Raw genomic sequence first — 19,284 nt, 5'->3', positions numbered from 1 at the left:
TATTTGTTACATAACCTTGCACACAATAATTTGAAGGTAGATATGTTTTCGTGCTTACAATGACCTGTTATGGACGCCCCTGTAACAGTCTCCACCTGTAAGGACATTCAAGCAGTCAAACTGGTTTAGTTTTGAGTTAATCCACAGGGATTACCCATCAGTGGTGTTTTTAAGATCAGGGGAAAAAAACAAACAACCCAAAAAACTAGGGCTAGTAAGAGCATACTTCATTCTGCTGAACAACAAGGAAGTAAATTATGCACTTCCTTAAGGTGCCTGCCTGCTCGGCTTCCATTATGTGTATTATATATTTTGCCATATCCAGTATTGCATTCCCAAAAAGCTATGCCAATATTCTATTTTACAAAATATAGAAATGCTAAACCATAAAGAACAATCTGATTCTACAAGCAATCCCACACTAGACAGACAAATATAAACACACATATGCCATTTTTTAAAATCCTGGGCAACTTTCTGAATTATCTTTATTTTTAGCTATGAAAATGTTTTTTTAAACCACTTATTACATGGACATATACAACGTAATCACACTAAGCTATTAAGTAAGGAACACTGCTTTTTAATACCCAGCTTTCTCTGTGGCTGATGCTTCTCTATATACTATTAAGTGAAGATTTTTAGACCTTACAAGTTTGCTTAAAAAACACACAACACATCTTTAAATTATTCATTAGAGAATCAAAAGCTCTTGCATTAAAATTATCCTCAAATGAGAGAAAATTTTCAAGGCTCATTCTGCTTTTCAACTACTGTGGTAGTTGATTGAAGGAGGAAAGTACTGGTATGGCATCTGGCTCTGCACATCTCTGTGCCCCAAACAAAGTGCTTCACCTTTGAACAGCAAGCATGCACAGCCATTTATTTACATATATTTTACCTCACATACAGGCACTTTTCTTTGTACTGAAAACCAGCATACAAAGCAGCACTCCCCAGTCCCTCCAGACACTGCAAAACTTGCCACCTCACAACCCTTCCAGCCTTCACCTGTCCTGCGTAGCTACCTGCTTTAGCCACTTCAAGTATCTTCAATCCACAGCTGCGTATTTAACAGTTTTTCAGAGAAACTCACCTCCTTTTTTCACCCTGGGTAAAAAGATGTGAAAGAAAACAGCATTTGTGTGACTCTCCTGTGTGGGGCTTTATCAACCGTGGGAGCCCACCTGTTTCTACCTCAGAGCAGCACGGCAGAGTTGGGCCCGCACCGCACCACCACAACAGATTTGGAGGGGAAGGCTCTGGGGTGTCAAAGGCAGAGGGGCACCGCGATGTCCTAACCCTGTTCCCTACTCTCCGCCCAACCACCTTTCCTCTCCCTCTGACCTGCGACGGCCTCTTCTTTACGCCCACAGCCTCACCCCCGCGCAGCCGCCGCCTCACAGGGAGGGACCCACCACCAGTGGCAGGGAGAGAGGGCGCCTCAGACCCTCCCACAGGCGAGAGGGAACACCGCTCCGCTCCGAACCCCTCTCCCCTCCGCGGCTCTGCCAGGCCGGAGGGGCTGGCAGGGATGGCAGGACACGGCCCCGCCTCAGCAACTCCCACCCCCGAGAAAAAGGCGGGAAACCGGGCGGACCGCGAGAAGGAGGCGCATGCGCAGTAACACCCCTCCCGTGGGTCCCTGAGGTGCGGTACCTGCGGGGCAGGCCGGGCACGTCGCGCTGACTCAGCATTAAACTCGTTTAAACCTCACCTCCCGTTTTTGGTTTTTTTTTTTCAAATGTAATAGAAATGGCTTTAACTCCTGAACAAAAAAGTTGTAGAAAATGTTGTTACAGGATACGTAGGCTAGGGCACGGTGCCAAGGGAAGATTTTTCTGTAAATCAACGCAAATAAGCAGCATTTCTCCTGTCAGATTAGTTTTACAAACATTATGGTTTACATTTCCAGATTTTTCTACTGTTCTCACAGGATGTTCTGTCCTCAGCCAGTTGAAGCACTTCGCTTCTTCACTCATAAAGACCAAATACAAAATCTAAATTAAAAAAAAAAAAATCCTAACACTATTTCAATCTTCTCATTAACCACAAGCATTTGAGAAGTTCTAATTGGTATTTCCTTAACCGAGTTGAAGTTTTCATTGGGTCTGGCTGAGGTGGAGTTAACTTCCCTCACAGCGGCCATGTGGCACTGCATTTATCCTGCTGACCACAACCGAAGGGGAGCGGCGTGTGACCTGGCGGTGAGTGGGGCTGACATCATCGAGGCCTTCCTCTGCCCCCCGCGAGCCAGGGGTGGGGTGGGAGGAGGACACACAGCTGGGACAGCTGACCTGAACTGACTGATAGATAGCATAGGTACCCCACGTCACGCAGCATGAGGGGGGTTTGGTCTTTCCAAAGGTGGCCGTTGCTGAGAGGGGCTGGGGATAGGGCTGCTTTGGGGAGTGGTGAGTATCTCACTGTGCATCGCTTGGTTTCGTGTTTCTTACTCCCCCTTCACTTATTAAACTGGCTTTATCTTGATCCACAAGTTTCTCTCACTTCTACCTTCCCCATTCCCCCCTCATTCCACCGGCAGGAGTGAGCGAGGGGCTGGGTGGGTGCTTAGTTGCCACCGCAGTAACTGTTCGCATCCTACCCTGCTGCGCTTGCTTGGGTTTTTTTCCAGGTACCACACAGATGGAGTTTAGCAGTGATTTTCAATGGATGCTTCTCAGTAAGTTTATGCTATACCTTTTGTCTGTTGTTGCTGAAGTTAAACAAAATGCCATGAACTTACCTTCAAAACTGCTTAAACAAAAGGAATTGCAGTGACATCTGAGCTACCTGTTTATACATAACTTCAGCAGCAAAACTGCCTTAAAATTTCAACTGAGTTTTTCCAACTATTTTGATTAGAATGCCAAATATTAATTTTAAAAAAAAACACAGATCCTGGTCAAACTTGAATCTACCTAATGATAGTTTGAAGTACATGAAAGTGTTGATAGCTTCTTAGATTTCTTGAAGTGTCTCATTTTCTGCTAGTCTGAAGTACTGGAGATTTAAACTACTTATATTCTACCTTTCAGCATAATATATTATTGCTAGCATGAAATATAACATTAATTAAAAATGCTCGAATTTTTATGATGCTCAGAAGTTTGATTCTACTTTGAGAATCCATTCATGCATCAAATTAATATTAAGTGTTACTATGGGAATTTTAAGGGAAAAGTAAGAACTTTTAACATAAGGATTCACAAGCATTAATGGCTAAGTTACCAAAATGGGTGATTTTGGTTTACTTTAAAACAGAAACAGCAGACAAAACTGTTACCACATTTTAGTTAATTTCAAAGCAAACCGAGTATCTTAAAGTACATATGCACATACATTTTGTACACCATCCGATTACAAAAATTAATGCTTTTTTAAATACTGTTAATACAATTAACTGAAGATATACCACCAAAAACTTCTGCTTGAAAACATTCAGTATCCTTTCCCACACAAAACCATACTATTCTGATGTCTCGGCAGAATACAGGGCCAAACCCTGTTAAATTTAAAAAGGCCAAAGCTTCACGTGTCAGTACAAATATTGTTTTCTGAAGTGAAACACTGCTCCCATACATTGCTACATTAAAACAGTTTGTTACCTATTCATATAGAGAGGCACTTTTGCTTTTATGTTTACAATGCTTGTAAGATACCTTGATCATCTTCACTTGATTACAACCCTCTCTTTGTAATAAAGTCAGGAAATAACACCATTGTATTCTTTGGAATATAACACACCAGATATTGGTATCAAGTATCTTTCAAATAACCATTGATTGTTCTGTTACTGTGTATTTTTTTATTAGCATACATTTCTCCCAAATCCAAATTCAATACTACAAATAGGGGGATGAATTCTCACTGTGCTTTAAAGAATGTCAACATCAATAAATGTATACTAAATCTAAATGACAAGTCACATAATTCTCAATTTTCCCGTAGGGCTAAAAAAGCAGCAACGACAGAAATTTGCAAAATGTTTTGGAATGCAAGATCAAGGATCTGTTAAGCTGATCCCAAACAACTTTGCCTTCCAAGATTTTATCTAATTGGCAACATCTACTGCAATAAATGCAGCTACATTTCTTTAGGTAACCCTTTTTATAAAAAAGGATAACATGGCCATGAACTAACAGTTGTAAAGTAAGATCTGTTGAAAACTGCCTATGTACAAGTTTCCTGCAATTATTTTTTATGTTGTTTTGCATTGTCACAGCTCCAGCAGCTTGTATATCATGAAGAGTACTGCAGACATTTTAACTGTAGATGCATGATTTTTTTTTCTTCATATCAACATAGTTAAATCTCAAACCATAAAAGACACTTATAAGACAGAGAGAGATATTTTAAATGCTTATCACATCTTGAGGTAGACTGATCTCCAAAATAAAGCTCTTCTACACTTTGATTCGTTCATGACCAACTTCCTTTTGGATCCTTCTCCTTGGAAAAATCTTTCGTTTAAGTGCAATTAGCTGAAGAGAGGAAAAGAAATACAGTATTTAGTTCTCTGCTGGGCTAGAGGTGCACAGTTGGTCAGGCTTTCATCCTCAAATCTATAAAATCTGTACCATCCATGTTAATTAGGTCAATACTTCCACTGGACTTCTCAATAACCAGAATACAAGCAAAAAGTGAAAAATACAGTATGCCTATATTCTGATTATTTTAAAATTAATTTATGTATTTAGATTAATGTAACACCAGGCTACATTCAGTTTCTAAAAGGTCAACACAAAGCTGGCATCTTAAAACAGTATTTATATACCTAGCTGTACTACTGAGTTGAATACCCCCTTCCAAAACTAAGTTACTAATGGAGGGCAAGCTTTCAAATATGTATATAAAAGGCTGAAAATCAAGGGAAAGATTCATGCAAAAGTTACAGGTGGGAAAAAATAATAATCAAAAGCCAACCTTTCAAGAATTACACCCTCTTCATCAGACCACGGAAAGTGTTACTTAAGGCCCCAACCTGCAAAGAATTACCCATATGATTTGTTCCATTGACTCCCTCTAAGTTTAGCAGGATTAATCATGTTCACGAAAGCCATTCTGTGCTTGCAGTAGTAGAGGGTTTTTTTCCCTCCGAGTCAAATTTATAACCCTTTGAATTCAATAGGAGTCTTTGCAATTACTTAGGGATGAGATTTAGATAGGGCCCCTAAATACCTGAGATTCTCTTCAGGACTATAGTATTGCTATTACTTAAATTTTCTTCCTGTTAACTTACTTTGCATTTTTACAAATATGTGTGTTAATAGACCACAATTACTGATTTTGAACATCCAAATTTAGCACACTTACGGACTTGACAGTCACAAAGCACCTGAAAAGGGAGCACCGCTCTCCTTCCCCCCATATGACTCCCTTTTCAAGGAATCTCAACATGAGGGCTTAAAAATTGAAGCAACCTAATCATCAGTCATGTACCATCTTTTCTTCCTTTATGAAGGAAAAATCCTAGCTACTCTTCAAAACAATTTAAAAAATATATTTTATGTTATCTTGAAGATACAGCAATCTATTAACAATTATAAACTTGATAAGATGATATTAATTTTACCTGTTCAGCAAAAAATGAGATGACTGTAAATACAATAAGTGTTACTAGAACACAATGGGTCCAGAATTTGAGCTTGTCTCTATATGCCCTCCTGCACAAAGAAGGAAACAGAAAAACAGCTTCATGTATTATAAATGTAAATATATAAAAGAGTTTCCATGAAACAGGTAAAGAAAGTTCTTTCCAGCACTTAAAGGGTAGCTACAAAAAGGACCGAGGCGCTCTCTTCACAAAGAAGACTGAGTTTCTCTTCGCAAAGAGCCACATGGAGAGAACAAGGGGCAACAGGTACAAGTTGTATGGGGAGAGGTTTCATCTTAATATAAGAAAGAAATTTTTTACAGTGAGAACAATCATTCACTAGAATAACTTCCCCAGGGACATGGCAGAGTCCCCACCACCGGAGGTTTTCAAGACATGACTGGACAGGGTGCTAGATAATCTCATCTAGGCTTCCTTCCCCACGAAAGGCAGGACCAGATGATCTTTCAAGGTCCCTTCCAACCTGGGCTGTCCTAAGATTCTCTAAAACATTTTGATAATGTATGTCTGTTAACTTGTGTTGTAAGCAGCAGAATGCTTATTTACTGTATATGGCCCAAGTTCTACCTATTTCATAACTTTCTTTCAACATAAACTTGAAACTACTCTATTAGCCTGCTGGAGCTGTTGTGGGGTGTTGGTTACATTGGCTCTTAAGCCAAAATTGAATACTACTCAAGATGATGGTGGAAAACTCAAATGAGGGTAAACATGGATTTCCACTGGCACTTCAGCCTGCTTTAACCCAACCTGGTAGAAATCTGCTTTGTCAACAAAAAAGTCAAAATTAAATGTTCTTTTGACACTAATAAAATCCTGGCGGATAGCCTCAAAAAGGGAGCCAACAATATGTCTACTCCTCCAGCCCAAATTACTACAGCTAACTGCTAAAATGGGTTTGCCCCCCGCCTCCCTCTGCCACTGCTACATCAGGGCTTGTAGCACTACAATTCACACCTATTCTTGTCACCTAGAATGAGAAGCTGTCAGCTTCTCATTCTTTCTACAGTTCCTCTAATATTTTCTCTTTCCTTACTAGCAGCTATTTCTCATAATTTGCTGCAACAACACTACTATACCACTTGTCTTGTCTCATCTTTATCACTACACGTGCTAACCTTTTTGCTTGTATTCTTAAATCAACTTCCCCAATTTTGCAAATTAAAATATTATTTGTAGAGTGGCAAGAGGTAAACACACATGAAAATTTCACACATTATGTAAAAATAGGGCACACGTATCTTTTCTGATGATTATCCAGATGATCACTGTCTGACAAATTAAAAAAAAAAATCACTTAGTAGGAAAGGTCACAGAGTTTATATCGCCCCTGTGCAACCAACATTCCAAACAATAAGTTTTTTACATTTAGAGAAAGCCAGAAGTCCTGAATCACTTTAAAAAAAAAAAATTCTCTTTGAAGTAGGTTAGAGCCAATCAATGAAATGTTTACAACTTTATCAGCAACAGAAAAACCCAAATCCTGCTAACCTCAATTTTTAGTCCATTCACATCTTTTCACAATATTTTCACTGTTAACACCATCGTGATGATACTAGGGAGAAAAATTACTTGTACCAATACTTTTTCTAATTACATGCTATCACACTACAATAACTTGAAGAGAACCTGTGTAACATACCATTCTTGGAGCTCATGCATGTGAAGGAAACGATTCCGATATTCTCTTGGCAGTTCAAATTGGGAAGGTATGGGAAACATTGATTCATAAAAATCCCTAAGCACTGCTTTCACTGTCTGAGCATCCTTATGATTGTGATCAATATTGTCATTTAGGCAAACAAATTTTCTAGAAAACAAGAAATCATTGTTAGAGTATTTCCTTTAATAATACAGCAAAGGTATTGGCAAACCAAAACCACAAACGGAATCCTTGATACAGTATCCTTTTAAAACCAATTTGATATATTTGATACTGATAATTAGTTTCCCTTTTGTTGCATTATTTTAAATTAATTTGGGTTTAATTCTGAGAGCACCAAGGCTGACAGCAAGTCAACATCTCCGAGCAATCAAATGACAAGCCACATTTCTCTCTCTTCTACTTATATAATGCTGCCATCTAATGGGCACTAGTAAGCATCATCCCAGAGCCCATCACTGCATACAGGCAGCAGGTTAGAAAGGCCAGCATTACAATTTTGGTAAGGGTTTTTATAGTTTTAAATACATTATAATGAGTAAAGTATCTTGGGTAACAAAATGAGCTCCACTGTAGGAGGTAAGCATACTAAATTATCAGTATTTTACTGTGTATGCTGCACTCTTCAGAGAAAGTCAACATAAAAACTATAGAAGATTGTACAAGAGAAGCAAAGCTTGGTCCCCAGGCTTTGAGTATTGAGAACACTATATAAACTGGGCAGAACATGACTTGAATCACAGACCCAAAGCTGAACTTGTATAATCAACCAAAATACAAAGAACAACCACCCGGATAGAATTTATATGGAAATCACTGTGACCAAATAAGTATGCTCCCAATAATACTTCTTGCAGAGAGTTATTTCTTGTAAGAAACACACAACTATCTAAGTTACTGCAAAGTATTGAAACTAAAGCAGCAGCTAGTGCACTAGACTGCTAGGCACCCTTGGCCATTCTGATCTGGTGCTTGAAGCAAAAAAATTCCCTTCACTACATATGGGCAAGTTATGTGCTTTATTTGTATTGTGAGATAAAAGACTCTTACATTTCCCCCAGAGGGAGAAATCATATCTGGTGACATATGCCTTGTACTTGCTAACCTTTGTAAGTAAGTAGTTCTGGTCAGCTGTATTCTCTACAGTACAGTGCGCTCTTTTAAAGAGCAAAGTTCAGACTTCCTACATGAAGCTGGAAATACGCAAAACTCTAGAGCACATGAATCAGCCTTCACAGGGCGTTATCACTTTTCCTCAGCATGTACTGAATCTGGCACAATTGGTAACCTTGCTCTAGACAATTCCGCACAAAGGATAAACAGTCATTCAAATTACATCTGAGAAGAACAAAATACGCCTCTCCTCTTCAAAGATGAGCAGGTTATGTCTACACTATCAAGTATTACTACACAAAGCAGCTGGCAATCATATGTCGACACTATAAGCATTTTGGGAGTTCACTCTGGACTATCCCTGACCTTGTCCCTTAGACTGGAAGCTCATTAGCTCTGAGAATGCAGTAGCTGCACTCCTGGAGCATATATCCTGGTTTAGCTTTATCTGAGAGAGATGCAGTTTACAGACTGAGAGGTTGCTACACATACCAAACCAAAGCACAGTAAGTGGGAGCAATGAGGATATTAGCCTGTTTCAAGTGTAAAGCCTGTTTTAATCTATCCAAAAGAAACCAAATCTGAAATTCGTTTGAATATTCCAGAATTAATGCCTAAATGATTAAGGCTCACTTTTCCTTAAGGATGCAAACCAAACGTTGTAAGCAGATCAATAAGCGAACAATACTTTTAGTTCATCCCAAGAGACACACTGAATACCTGTTTTTAGAAGCTGTGTATAATTATTACATTGTTTTGTATGCAGGGAAAACATGGCAAAGAGAAGGAAATGGCATGCCTACATAGCCATGCCAGCTCTCTTTTGCTAACAAGATGTGACTACAGTACTGCGCTATACTTTGCAGGAATACAGCCCAAGCAATTAACTCAACCTCGCTTCGCAAACCAGCCAACAATCTGGGACTACAATACACTACTGTTCCTCTAGAAGAAAAAAAAAAACAAAACCAAAAGGGTATGCATACATGGAATATCAGGTTGAGTCCACAATAGAATGCCAGTGCATCATATGAAAATTAGGGAAGATTCAAGGCAGGTCAGCTCACTTGCCTCATCTTGCTTGCTGAGGTTCCTGTGACAACAGACTAGACACCTTTACTCAAACACATCTTCCTCTAAGGACGCAATCACTCCACCAAATAGGCAACTACATTTTAAATTGCTAGAAGGCCTCAATCCATTAGACATACTCATACCACAACCAACACAGCATCAGGATCAAGTCTGACATCAGCAACCACCCTTCAAAATAAGAACCCAGCGACTGCAAGCATCAACTTGAACACTGAAGGTGAGAAACTCATGTTACGTGTCCTCCTTGGGCCTAACAGAAGGCTTGAAATCACACCTACATTTCAAGAAAAAGTTCTAGCCAGCAGATACAAAGAAATGGAGGAGGAAGGGGAAGTGGCAGGATGAGTTAGGGCACTGCCCACTTTTCTTTTGAACCAGATCATTGTGGGAACTGGAACACAGGAGTTAACATGGCCAGAAGGGACTCTTGTAAGGAAAAGCAACAGATAAAAAACCAACTTCAGCTGCAAAATGTCTCAAGACTAGAATTCTCCTTTCTGAATGAATGGCCTAGCAAGTAGTACAGTGTAAGAGGCAAGTGAAAACCTGCTCTTTATCTACAAATGCAAATAATGATATAGCTTTATAGGCAGTTGAGATTACCCAATAGCTTGCTGTGGCCTGCAAGAGGAGGTTTCACTTTCCCTGGCCCATGGCACCTGGCTCTACTTTCCTCCTTGCTCTGTTTTTTGACACTTGTCAGGATACCTCCCTTGAGGCCAAACTCATCAAATTGGCAGAGAACTCTCCCGTTTTCTGAAGACAGAAGGAATATAAGAGTGTGCAACTGAAAGGAAGGAAGGAGAGGAGATGGGTGGAAGCACTGTCTCCCTTCTAAGACAGCTAGCTATTGAATTATCTCACCATGCCTTGTTGAACCCTAGTCTTATGCAATGGGCTCAGGACTGCAGCTGAATGCTTCTGTGAAGCGTATTCAGACCTGAGTTGCAAATACAGTGTCCTTTGTTTTGCAAGCTGGTTGCTGTGAAATGTATGCCAGGACATTTATTTTCCTCATTTATCTCACAGTCATTTCAGAAGCCTAATTCAACACTACAGAGCCTACTTTCAGATTTGGGTACCTAAACATTTCACCACTGCAGAGTGGAGAAGCAAAGGACTTCCTTCGAGCTTTGGATTGTTGCTCACCAAATATTAACAAAAACATAAAATAAATACCTCTTGCTATGTCGTAACAGAGCATGAAAGCGTAATGGATATGTAAAACTGATTTTGTAACAAAATAATCCACACCTAAGTTTTATTTTAGAATTGCTACATAAAGCAGATCAAAGTGCTCTTCCTTTAAAATAAAACTACCAGCAATATAACCTGTATGCCCTCTAGAATGGCAAAAATGAAAGCCTCAGAAATAGCTGAAGTTTACAAGTTTTCGAAGGTTTTAAACATACAGAAATGTAACAGAAGTGAATGAGATAACCCCTAGCATAACAGAGAGAGCAGTCACTTGGCTTCAGTTAAATAGAAAAAATTAGAAGTACTTTTGGTTAAAAATGATCTTACCCTGTAACACACAGTGTAGAAATACACAGCAATAAATTATTTTTTCGACACACAGCTTAAACAGTTGAAGCAGAAAATTAAAACCACCTCAAAACTTCATACAAATAAAGAAACAGGATACCTGGGATTTTTTCGTATGTCATCCAGCTGACCAACTACATGAGAAACATTTGTGCGAATCATTTTGAAGGCAATTTCTTCTTCTCCCATGATTTCAAACCTTATTGTAAAAATAATATTTATACATTAATAGCCTAAAGTCAGGTTTAATAAATATTAACATTTTATTAAATAACTTATTTCTAATCTGACTGGCCAACCTTCATTAGAATTTGCCATTTGCTTTCTATCAGCATATTTGCATTTTTCAGCCAATGCTCTTGCACAGAACCACTGTCCTATGTATTTATTAGTAACCATCCATAAATCGAAGAACTGAATTCTAATACAAAGTATATAAACTGTGAGTACAAGTTTTGGCATAAGAGTAACAATTGATCCAAGAGTAGACATTACACTTACTAGGCTATTTACTTTTTCATTTTGTTGTTCAGCTGTTTTTTGGTTTTGTTTTGTTGTTTTTCAACACATACAATTTAGAACAGTCATTTATAATTACACTTCAGACATGAGAAGATAGGTTCTTATTTTCCAATCACCAACTCCAGAAAAATCTTAAAATAAAATTACAGAAGACTATGTAAAGCTACAACCTTAAATACAAATAAAACCCTCCTCATTCACCTAATCAATAACTTGCAAACAAAACAAGTATATGAAGTGTAGAAGTATAATATAATCTCTGAAGGATATCTTGAGTTTGAAAGAGCATTTGACTCGTTCAACAGTCTTACTAGAGGTTCCACACTTCTATTTTTCACCTTTATGTTGATATAAGAAAATGCCCTGCCTGCTCCTTCAAGGCTCACCTGAGAACCTACTCCATTTATAAAGCTTACAAAATTAATACTACAATTATTTAATATTAAAGTTCAAAAGAAAAAAAGAGCAGCATATATCTTCGTGATACAAATATATTACTGTAAATCAGTTTAAGTACAGCAAAGCCTTGCCACCACCCCAATATTTTTCAATCTCATTTGTTATGCCAGCTTCTCAGTCTTAGTGTAAACTCTCCTGGGAAGGGAATTATTTATATAATTAATAATATATAAAAATAAGCTTACAGCACAACTTGAGGTACTATGTATTAATGTATAATAATGTCCAAAAAGCTGCCCTAAGAAACATCTGTAACCTTCTTTCATTTTACAGTTTTGACTCTGTAGCCACCCCTTGGGCAACTGCATGCTTCAGAGACACCACCACCACCCTTCCCTGCCCAACATGGACAGGAGACAAGGCTATAAGCTCCACGCCAGCAAACAGCCTCATGGGTATGCAACTGATTTGCAGGTTTCAGAGAAGATTTGAGAGACCCTACATCTCGGGCAGATCTATGCAAATACAATTATTCACACAAACCCACAGTCATGATCGTAGTTTGTCCTGCCCTTTCCAGAAAGGGATTGAAACCCTTTTCTTCTCCTCTCTCCCTACCTGTTACCACTCTTCCATGCAGTAAAACTACAGAGTAATTAGGGCCAAAATGCATTTTCTGGGTTTTTGTTTGTTTGAGTTTGGGTTTTTTTGGGTGTTTTTTTTTGTTTGGTTGGCTGGTTGGTTTTTTTTAAAGCTTCAGTAGAAGAAAGAATGAAGCAGATTTACAACTTCTAGGTACAGGACAAGCTCCTTCCTCCTTTTTATGATACTTTAAGTGCCCTCACTCACTACGTATAGTCAATTTATATAGCCATCTAAAGATAGGCTGGCTTACTGTTGTACAACAAAAACTAGGATCTGACCCAAGATGGCACAAGTAGCATGGAAATATTTAGTCTACTAAGTGAGAAACTATGAAAAAAAAAAAATTACATCATTTTGCCCAGTGAAACATGCATAAATAGGTATCAGCATGTTTCTTCAGTAAAATAAATTGAGCTAAGATTTGCTAATATACACATACAAACTTTGGTCATGTTATGTATTGACACCTCTTCTTATTGCTTTACAAAACCTAGCATAGCTTTTCACACGACCGTAACAACATACCTGTATTTGTTTTTGTCCTTGTATGCCTTGCGAATTCTGTCAGTCACGGGTTTGCAATTAGTCACTAGGTTTTTTGTTACTGGAGGCTGGAAGAAAACATTGTTTAACTCATAGGTTACTGAAAATTACAGATGTTATAAAGATGTACTTTGTAGAAAACTTCTATTACAGCTAGAAAGGCCTGCGTACACTTTCCTGTCCTGGAACAAAAAGCACTAGTTTCTTGATCAACTGTTAAGGGGAAAAACAAACAACAAAAAGGATACTGGTGCACAACACCACGATTTCCTATGCATACAATTATTATATAAAAAAATACAGATTATTTTTGGCAAAAACATTGCAACTTCTAGATTTCATCCTCAATAAAACATTCAGAAACTGTAGCTCATTTGACAGCTGTCTTTGACATTTCTCTATTAGAGGCCACCAGTAACACCGGTCAAGCAAACTCTGTGGAACAGCTGATACACATTAGGCCTTATTTCTATCACAAGCTACGTTGAAACAATTCTGGCAAATAAAGTCCCTATTCTCAAGGGATGTTTCTATGGTAGTAGACACATTGCAAAAAATTTAGCTGTTGCAGACAACAGAAGTAAAAATTAATTAGGTCTCTATGCTAAACACAAACACTATTTTGTCACTATTTGAACTAATAACATTAGTACATTAGGCATTACTGCTTAGATTAGTAATATTTTACTAACTCTCCAAAAAGATTAAAGTAATTTGACATTGTTCCCAACCATTGAGACTTATTTTTAAGCCCATCTTAAAATATATTCATGGCAGTCATCCTTTATTACTACTCTTCAAGGTTTTTACTTCACAGATTTTGCAAACTGAACTAAGAGTCATAAAGAGGCAAAATGAAGTAAGGCTGTCCTGGGTGTAATGTCCTCAGACTGTGCACGATTCTCAAATCCACACTTCCATTTCTTCAAATCAGGCTAACAGAATGGCTTTATATAGAGCTTTTCTGGAATTCAGACTTAGGGGAAAATATTTTTAAAACCTTGTAACATAACCTGATAAGAATAAAAGGCAGGATAGGTGTTGGGGGTGGGGAGCGGACCACGGGGCAGGGAAGAGGAAAATGTAGTCATTGTCCATACACATTTATCTACACACACATTGTAGCTCTCTATACTATGGTTTGCATACGTTGAGGATCAGTAACACTCTTCTACTACCCAACAGTTCATGACCTATACTCATTAAAATTATTTTTGCTTTGATACGATATTGGTTTGAAAGCTGTAAAACATCAGGTCATCAATTTAGCAAAGTACACGCACGCATTTTTTCCAAATGCATACGTTGATGCAGGAATTAAGTTATCATTGTAAAAGAAATTCAGGTATTAGTATCAGATCTAAATATTCTACATTCTTAAATTCCAGCAGATTTTAATGAGAATTTAACCATTAAAAGAGAATTAGGGACTTAAATCTTTAAGGAACGTTTAGTCTTAAGACCTCAATTTTCAAGGAATAGTTTAGGTTGGAAAGGACGTCAGGAGCTTATCTGGTCCAATCCCCCTGGGCTCATGCAGGGCCACCTAGAGTCAGCTGCCCAGGACTATGTCCAGATGGCTTTTGAATATCTCCAAGAATGGAGACTGCCCACAAATGGGCAGCCTGCACCAGTGCTTGGTCACCCTCACACTAAAAAAGTGTTTCCTGATGTCCAGAGGGAACCTCCTGTGTTTTCATTTTGTGCCCATTGCCTCTGGTCCTGTCACTGGGCACCAAGGAGAAGAGCCTGGCTCCATCCTCTTTGTGACATCCCTTCAGATATTTACATTCATTGATGAGATCCCCCCCTTGAGATTACTCTTCTTTAGGCTAAACACTCCCAGCTCTCTCAGCCCCTCCTCATACAAGAAATGCTCCTGTCCCTTAATCATCTTCATGGCCCTTCACTGGACGCCCTCCAGTACGTCCATGTGTCCCTTGTACTGAGGAGTCTGGAACTGGAGCCAGCACTCCAATTGCAGCCTCACCAGTGCTGAGCAGAAGGGAAGAGTCACCTCCCTTGACCTGCCGGCAACACCTTGTGTAATGCAGCCCAGCATACCGTTAGCTCTCTTTGTCTCAAGGGCACACTGCTGGCTCATGTTCAACTTAGTGTCCACTAGGACCCCCACGTCCTTTTCTGCCAAGCTGCTTTCCAGAGTAATACTGGTACATGGGCTTGTTCCTCCCCAGGGGCAGGACTTTGTACATCTCTCTGCTGAATTTCAAGAGGTTCCTGTCAGCCCATCTTTGGATGTTAAAAGGAGTTAGCTTGAAGCCTTCCGATTCAGAAGAATTATTCTAAAGGTGTCCATCTGATGGTTTGGTGGTTTTTTTGTTTTGTTTTGTTTTTAAATACATGGGTTATAGTTCAGATAAAGACTTACCAGAAAGTTCTAGTCAGAGAGGTATTGAGCTTACTGTCTTTTTGGTTCACAACAGTGAATTTTCCTAACAAGGATGACTTTTTAAATCCCTTCTATAACAACATTCTAAAGCTCAGCTTTTTTCTGTTTTTGAAGGAAATTAATGGCTTTAAGTTAGGAAGTAGCTTGTAAAATTTTCATTTTACAACACTTACTTCATGTACACACAAGCAGAAATTTTTGTAAATGTTTTCCCTCTAGAAATCAAACCAGCTTTTCAGGCACAGTAAATACATGCTCAGGAAAGAAACCAAGCATCTTAAGACCAACATTTCTTACCAGATTAGGATCATAATACGCTTCTTGAGTTGGTGGAATGACATGGATCTGAGTGATGTTAGCAGGAAGAGCTTTAGAGCAATTTATTAGCATTTGTTCTAGACCCGTCAAATCCTAAGAGAAGAAAGGGAAAAAAAGATATTCCTGTTTTCTCACTGACATAGTTCTAAAAATCCAGGGCACACAGACATATTTAATGTTATCTAAACAAAAAATTTCCATGCTACTGTTGGAAAAAGAAGACTTAATATTCAGCAGATCCCAATACAATAACTGCCGAAGTCAGCAGGATTCCCCATATGCCTAAAGTAAAGCAAATGCTCAGTGCATAGTTGAATTCAGACTAGATAAAGCATGACTTAATGTAGTTTTCATTTAAAAATGAACAACAGACCTTTACTGATGATGTCAGAACAGTACAGAATTCCCAAACCAGCACTGGCATATTAAATCCCAAATCAAGCAAACAGAGAATTGAACTGAAAGGACAGGAAGAAGATTTTCTGATTAAGGTACAGACCAGGACCACACTAAAGCAGGGCTGTGTTCCAGCTATGCCAATGATTTTGTGTGCTCTTTCAAGAGCAAATTCTTTCATTGGTTTGTGCCAATTCCTCTCTGTAAAGCAGAAAGAGTACATTTCGTTCTCTACCAACTCTCTCTATGAGTGAGAGTCCTACAAAGACCATGTCTCTGTTTATCAGGTTCCTAGAAAAACAGAAATGTAAGTCTTTGTATACGGTCACAGTATTTACTAGTATGACTCCTTTGCTACCCTTTTTCTCACTTCTTTCTTAAGGCCACAAGTTCCTCAGGGCAAGGACTGTCTTTTACTATGTGCAAGAACAAGAGTAACCACAATAAGATCCCGCTCTTCACAGTGGCTTTTACCAGTGAACATCTTTTCTGACAAACTCTTGTCTGTTTTTTTTAAATCAGACACCAGTGATCCATTTTTCTGCTGCTAGAACTCAACTGTTGACTCTGTATAACAATGATAAAGTAGAACACAATGTTATATTTTCCAGTTAAAATTTAAGAATTGCCAAAGGATAAATAAAGATATGACGTATTTTGCGATAACAGTTTTGGACTTTAAAACTGAAGTTACTCTAAAAGTTACTGCTTGGGAAAGAGTACCTGCAAACTTAATGGTAGTTCATGGATTCTCGTGGCCAATGTGCGAATCTCTCTGTCAGACAAAATGCCTGACTGGTCCGTATCAACCTCATCAAAGATCTGAGAAATGTTCAGTGGCTGGACTGCACTCATAAGATAGTAGAAATATGAAAAAGCAAACTGCATATCTTCCGAGTGCCGCACTTTGTGAAATGATGTCTTGTCAAACTCCTCAGGAAACCTATATAAGAATGTAAACTAATTTAGTAGTCCAGTTTCTTAAAGTAAAACATTCCTTACCTAAAAACAAATTCTCACCTAGAATTTTAAAAGGTCCTCAAAAGTCTCCTTATTCAAGTGCAACTATCATGTCATAGTAAGATACCTATTTCCTTTCTCAAAATATAATTTTAATCACATTGGAAATAGCTATAGCAAAGCATCAACAGAAAGGTACAATTACCTAAAATTCTACATTATTCCAAACAAAGAACATACTCACATATCCTGTAGCTCTTGCATAACAGTGCGGTCAATCATGTGAGGCATATGAGCAGGGACTTTCCGAGATGTAAATCCAAATTTGCTGTTTAAAAGCTTGTTTACATATCGAAGGGAATCAGCAAAGGTATCTTTCAGCTGCCTTCTAAAATGTTTACCATCAGTAAAGTACGACATTTGTTTGAATAATGACTCCTCTTCCTAAAGAGCAGGACAGGCATAAAATCAAGGTTACATTACGGAAAAAGACCAAAAACATTAAACACAGAAAAAAATGACATTTCAGCCAGGTGCCAACTCTTTCCAATATTTGAAAATGGGACGAAAAGTTTGGAATATTTTTCTTCATATTCCTCAGTTCTCTTTTAAGTTTTCATGCTTTGAAGAAAAGTAGTCTATAAAAAACTTCCTTAATATTTGTGCTCTGACACCTCACACACAAAGTCCCTGTTTCCTATCACATTTATTTGTAATATTGCTTTTTTTTTTCTGATTATTCATCCACATTTCATAAAATGAAGTCCTGTGAATATAGAGATTCCTCATGCAATATCCAATCTCAGATGAACAGAAAAAGGTGGTCTTTTAAAAACACAGCCCCTTTACTATGTGGAGCAGACTACAATGCAGTTGCTACCAACTGAAGCACAGTCTCTATCTTGTCTTCTAGAGGTTCTCAAAATTGCCAAAATGCTTTGGCTAGAAGCAGACAAAGCTTCCTACACGTTTTCTTGACGTGGTCTGGATATTCAGTTTTGTTGTCAGACTTTCAATGTAACACTTAGAACCCAAGTACTTACCATTATACAGATTTTTTACTTTTTTTTAATAAACTGGATCAATATTTGAACAAGTGTAATCAAAATTTAGGCTTCTTTTGGTAGTGCTATGTCTGAACCATAGCACTATGCCAACATACACTGAATAAAAAGTGAATCTGACAAAAAAAGCAGTAGAATCACAGAATCACTAAGGTTGGAAAGGACCTTCAAGATCATCAAGTCCAACCATTAATCCAGCGCCACCATGTCCCCTAAACCATGTCCTGAAGCACCATATCCACACGTTTTTTGAACACTTCCAGAGATGGTGACTCCACCACCTCCGTGGGCAGCCTGTTCCAATGCCTGACCACCCTCTCGGGGAAGAAATTTTTCCTAATATCCAATCTAAACCTCCCCTGGCGCAACTTGAGGCCATTTCCTCTTGTCCTATCACTAGTTAGTTGGGAGAAGAGACCAACACCCACCTCACCACAACCCCCTTTCAGGTAGTTGTAGAGAGCGGTAAGGTCTCCCCTCAGCCTCCTCTTCTCCAGATTGAACCACCCCAGTTCCCTCAGCCGCTCCTCATAACACTTGTGCTCCAGACCCCTCACCAGCTTCGTTGCCCTTCTCTGGACACGCTCCAGCAACAAAATGTCCCTCTTGTAGTGAGGGGCCCAACACTGAACACAGGATTCAAGGTGCGGCCTCACCAGTGCCGAGTACAGGGGCACAATCACTTCCCTGCTCCTGCTGGCCACACTATTGCTGATACAGGCCAGGACGCTGTTGGCCTTCTTGGCCACCTGGGCACACTGCCGGCTCATGTTCAGCTAGCTGTCAACCAGCACCCCCAGGTCCCTTTCCGCCGGGCTGCTCTCCAGCCACTCCTCCCCAAGCCTGTAGCGTTGCATGGGGTTGTTGTGGCCAAAGTGCAGGACCCTACACTTGGCCGTGTTAAACCTCGTACAGTTGACCTCTGCCCATCGGTCCAGCCTGTCCAGATCCCTCTGCAGAGCCCTCCTACCCTCCAGCAGATCAACACTCCCAC

The 19,284-nt window shown here is 39.1% G+C and overlaps 1 protein-coding gene across 1 annotated transcript in view; it reads right to left on the bottom strand.

The window, feature by feature from the left end:
• Positions 1 to 4,406: 4,406 nt before the first annotated feature.
• Positions 4,407 to 19,284, bottom strand: part of GNPTAB (N-acetylglucosamine-1-phosphate transferase subunits alpha and beta) — a gene marked incomplete at both ends in the record, with an annotated part of 46,519 nt that continues 31,641 nt past the window's right edge. The window contains 8 exons of the mRNA XM_082014405.1: positions 4,407 to 4,484; positions 5,576 to 5,666; positions 7,260 to 7,427; positions 11,134 to 11,232; positions 13,125 to 13,210; positions 15,850 to 15,963; positions 16,990 to 17,209; positions 17,471 to 17,670. Of these exons, the coding sequence (XP_081870531.1) occupies positions 4,407 to 4,484; positions 5,576 to 5,666; positions 7,260 to 7,427; positions 11,134 to 11,232; positions 13,125 to 13,210; positions 15,850 to 15,963; positions 16,990 to 17,209; positions 17,471 to 17,670 (1,056 nt within the window). The remainder of the gene's footprint in view (positions 4,485 to 5,575; positions 5,667 to 7,259; positions 7,428 to 11,133; positions 11,233 to 13,124; positions 13,211 to 15,849; positions 15,964 to 16,989; positions 17,210 to 17,470; positions 17,671 to 19,284) is intronic.

This window comes from Phaethon aethereus (genome assembly GCF_964289735.1).
Source record: "Phaethon aethereus genome assembly, chromosome: 1".
Classification (NCBI taxonomy): domain Eukaryota; kingdom Metazoa; phylum Chordata; class Aves; order Phaethontiformes; family Phaethontidae; genus Phaethon; species Phaethon aethereus.
This window is presented reverse-complemented; position numbering and strand designations above follow the sequence as displayed.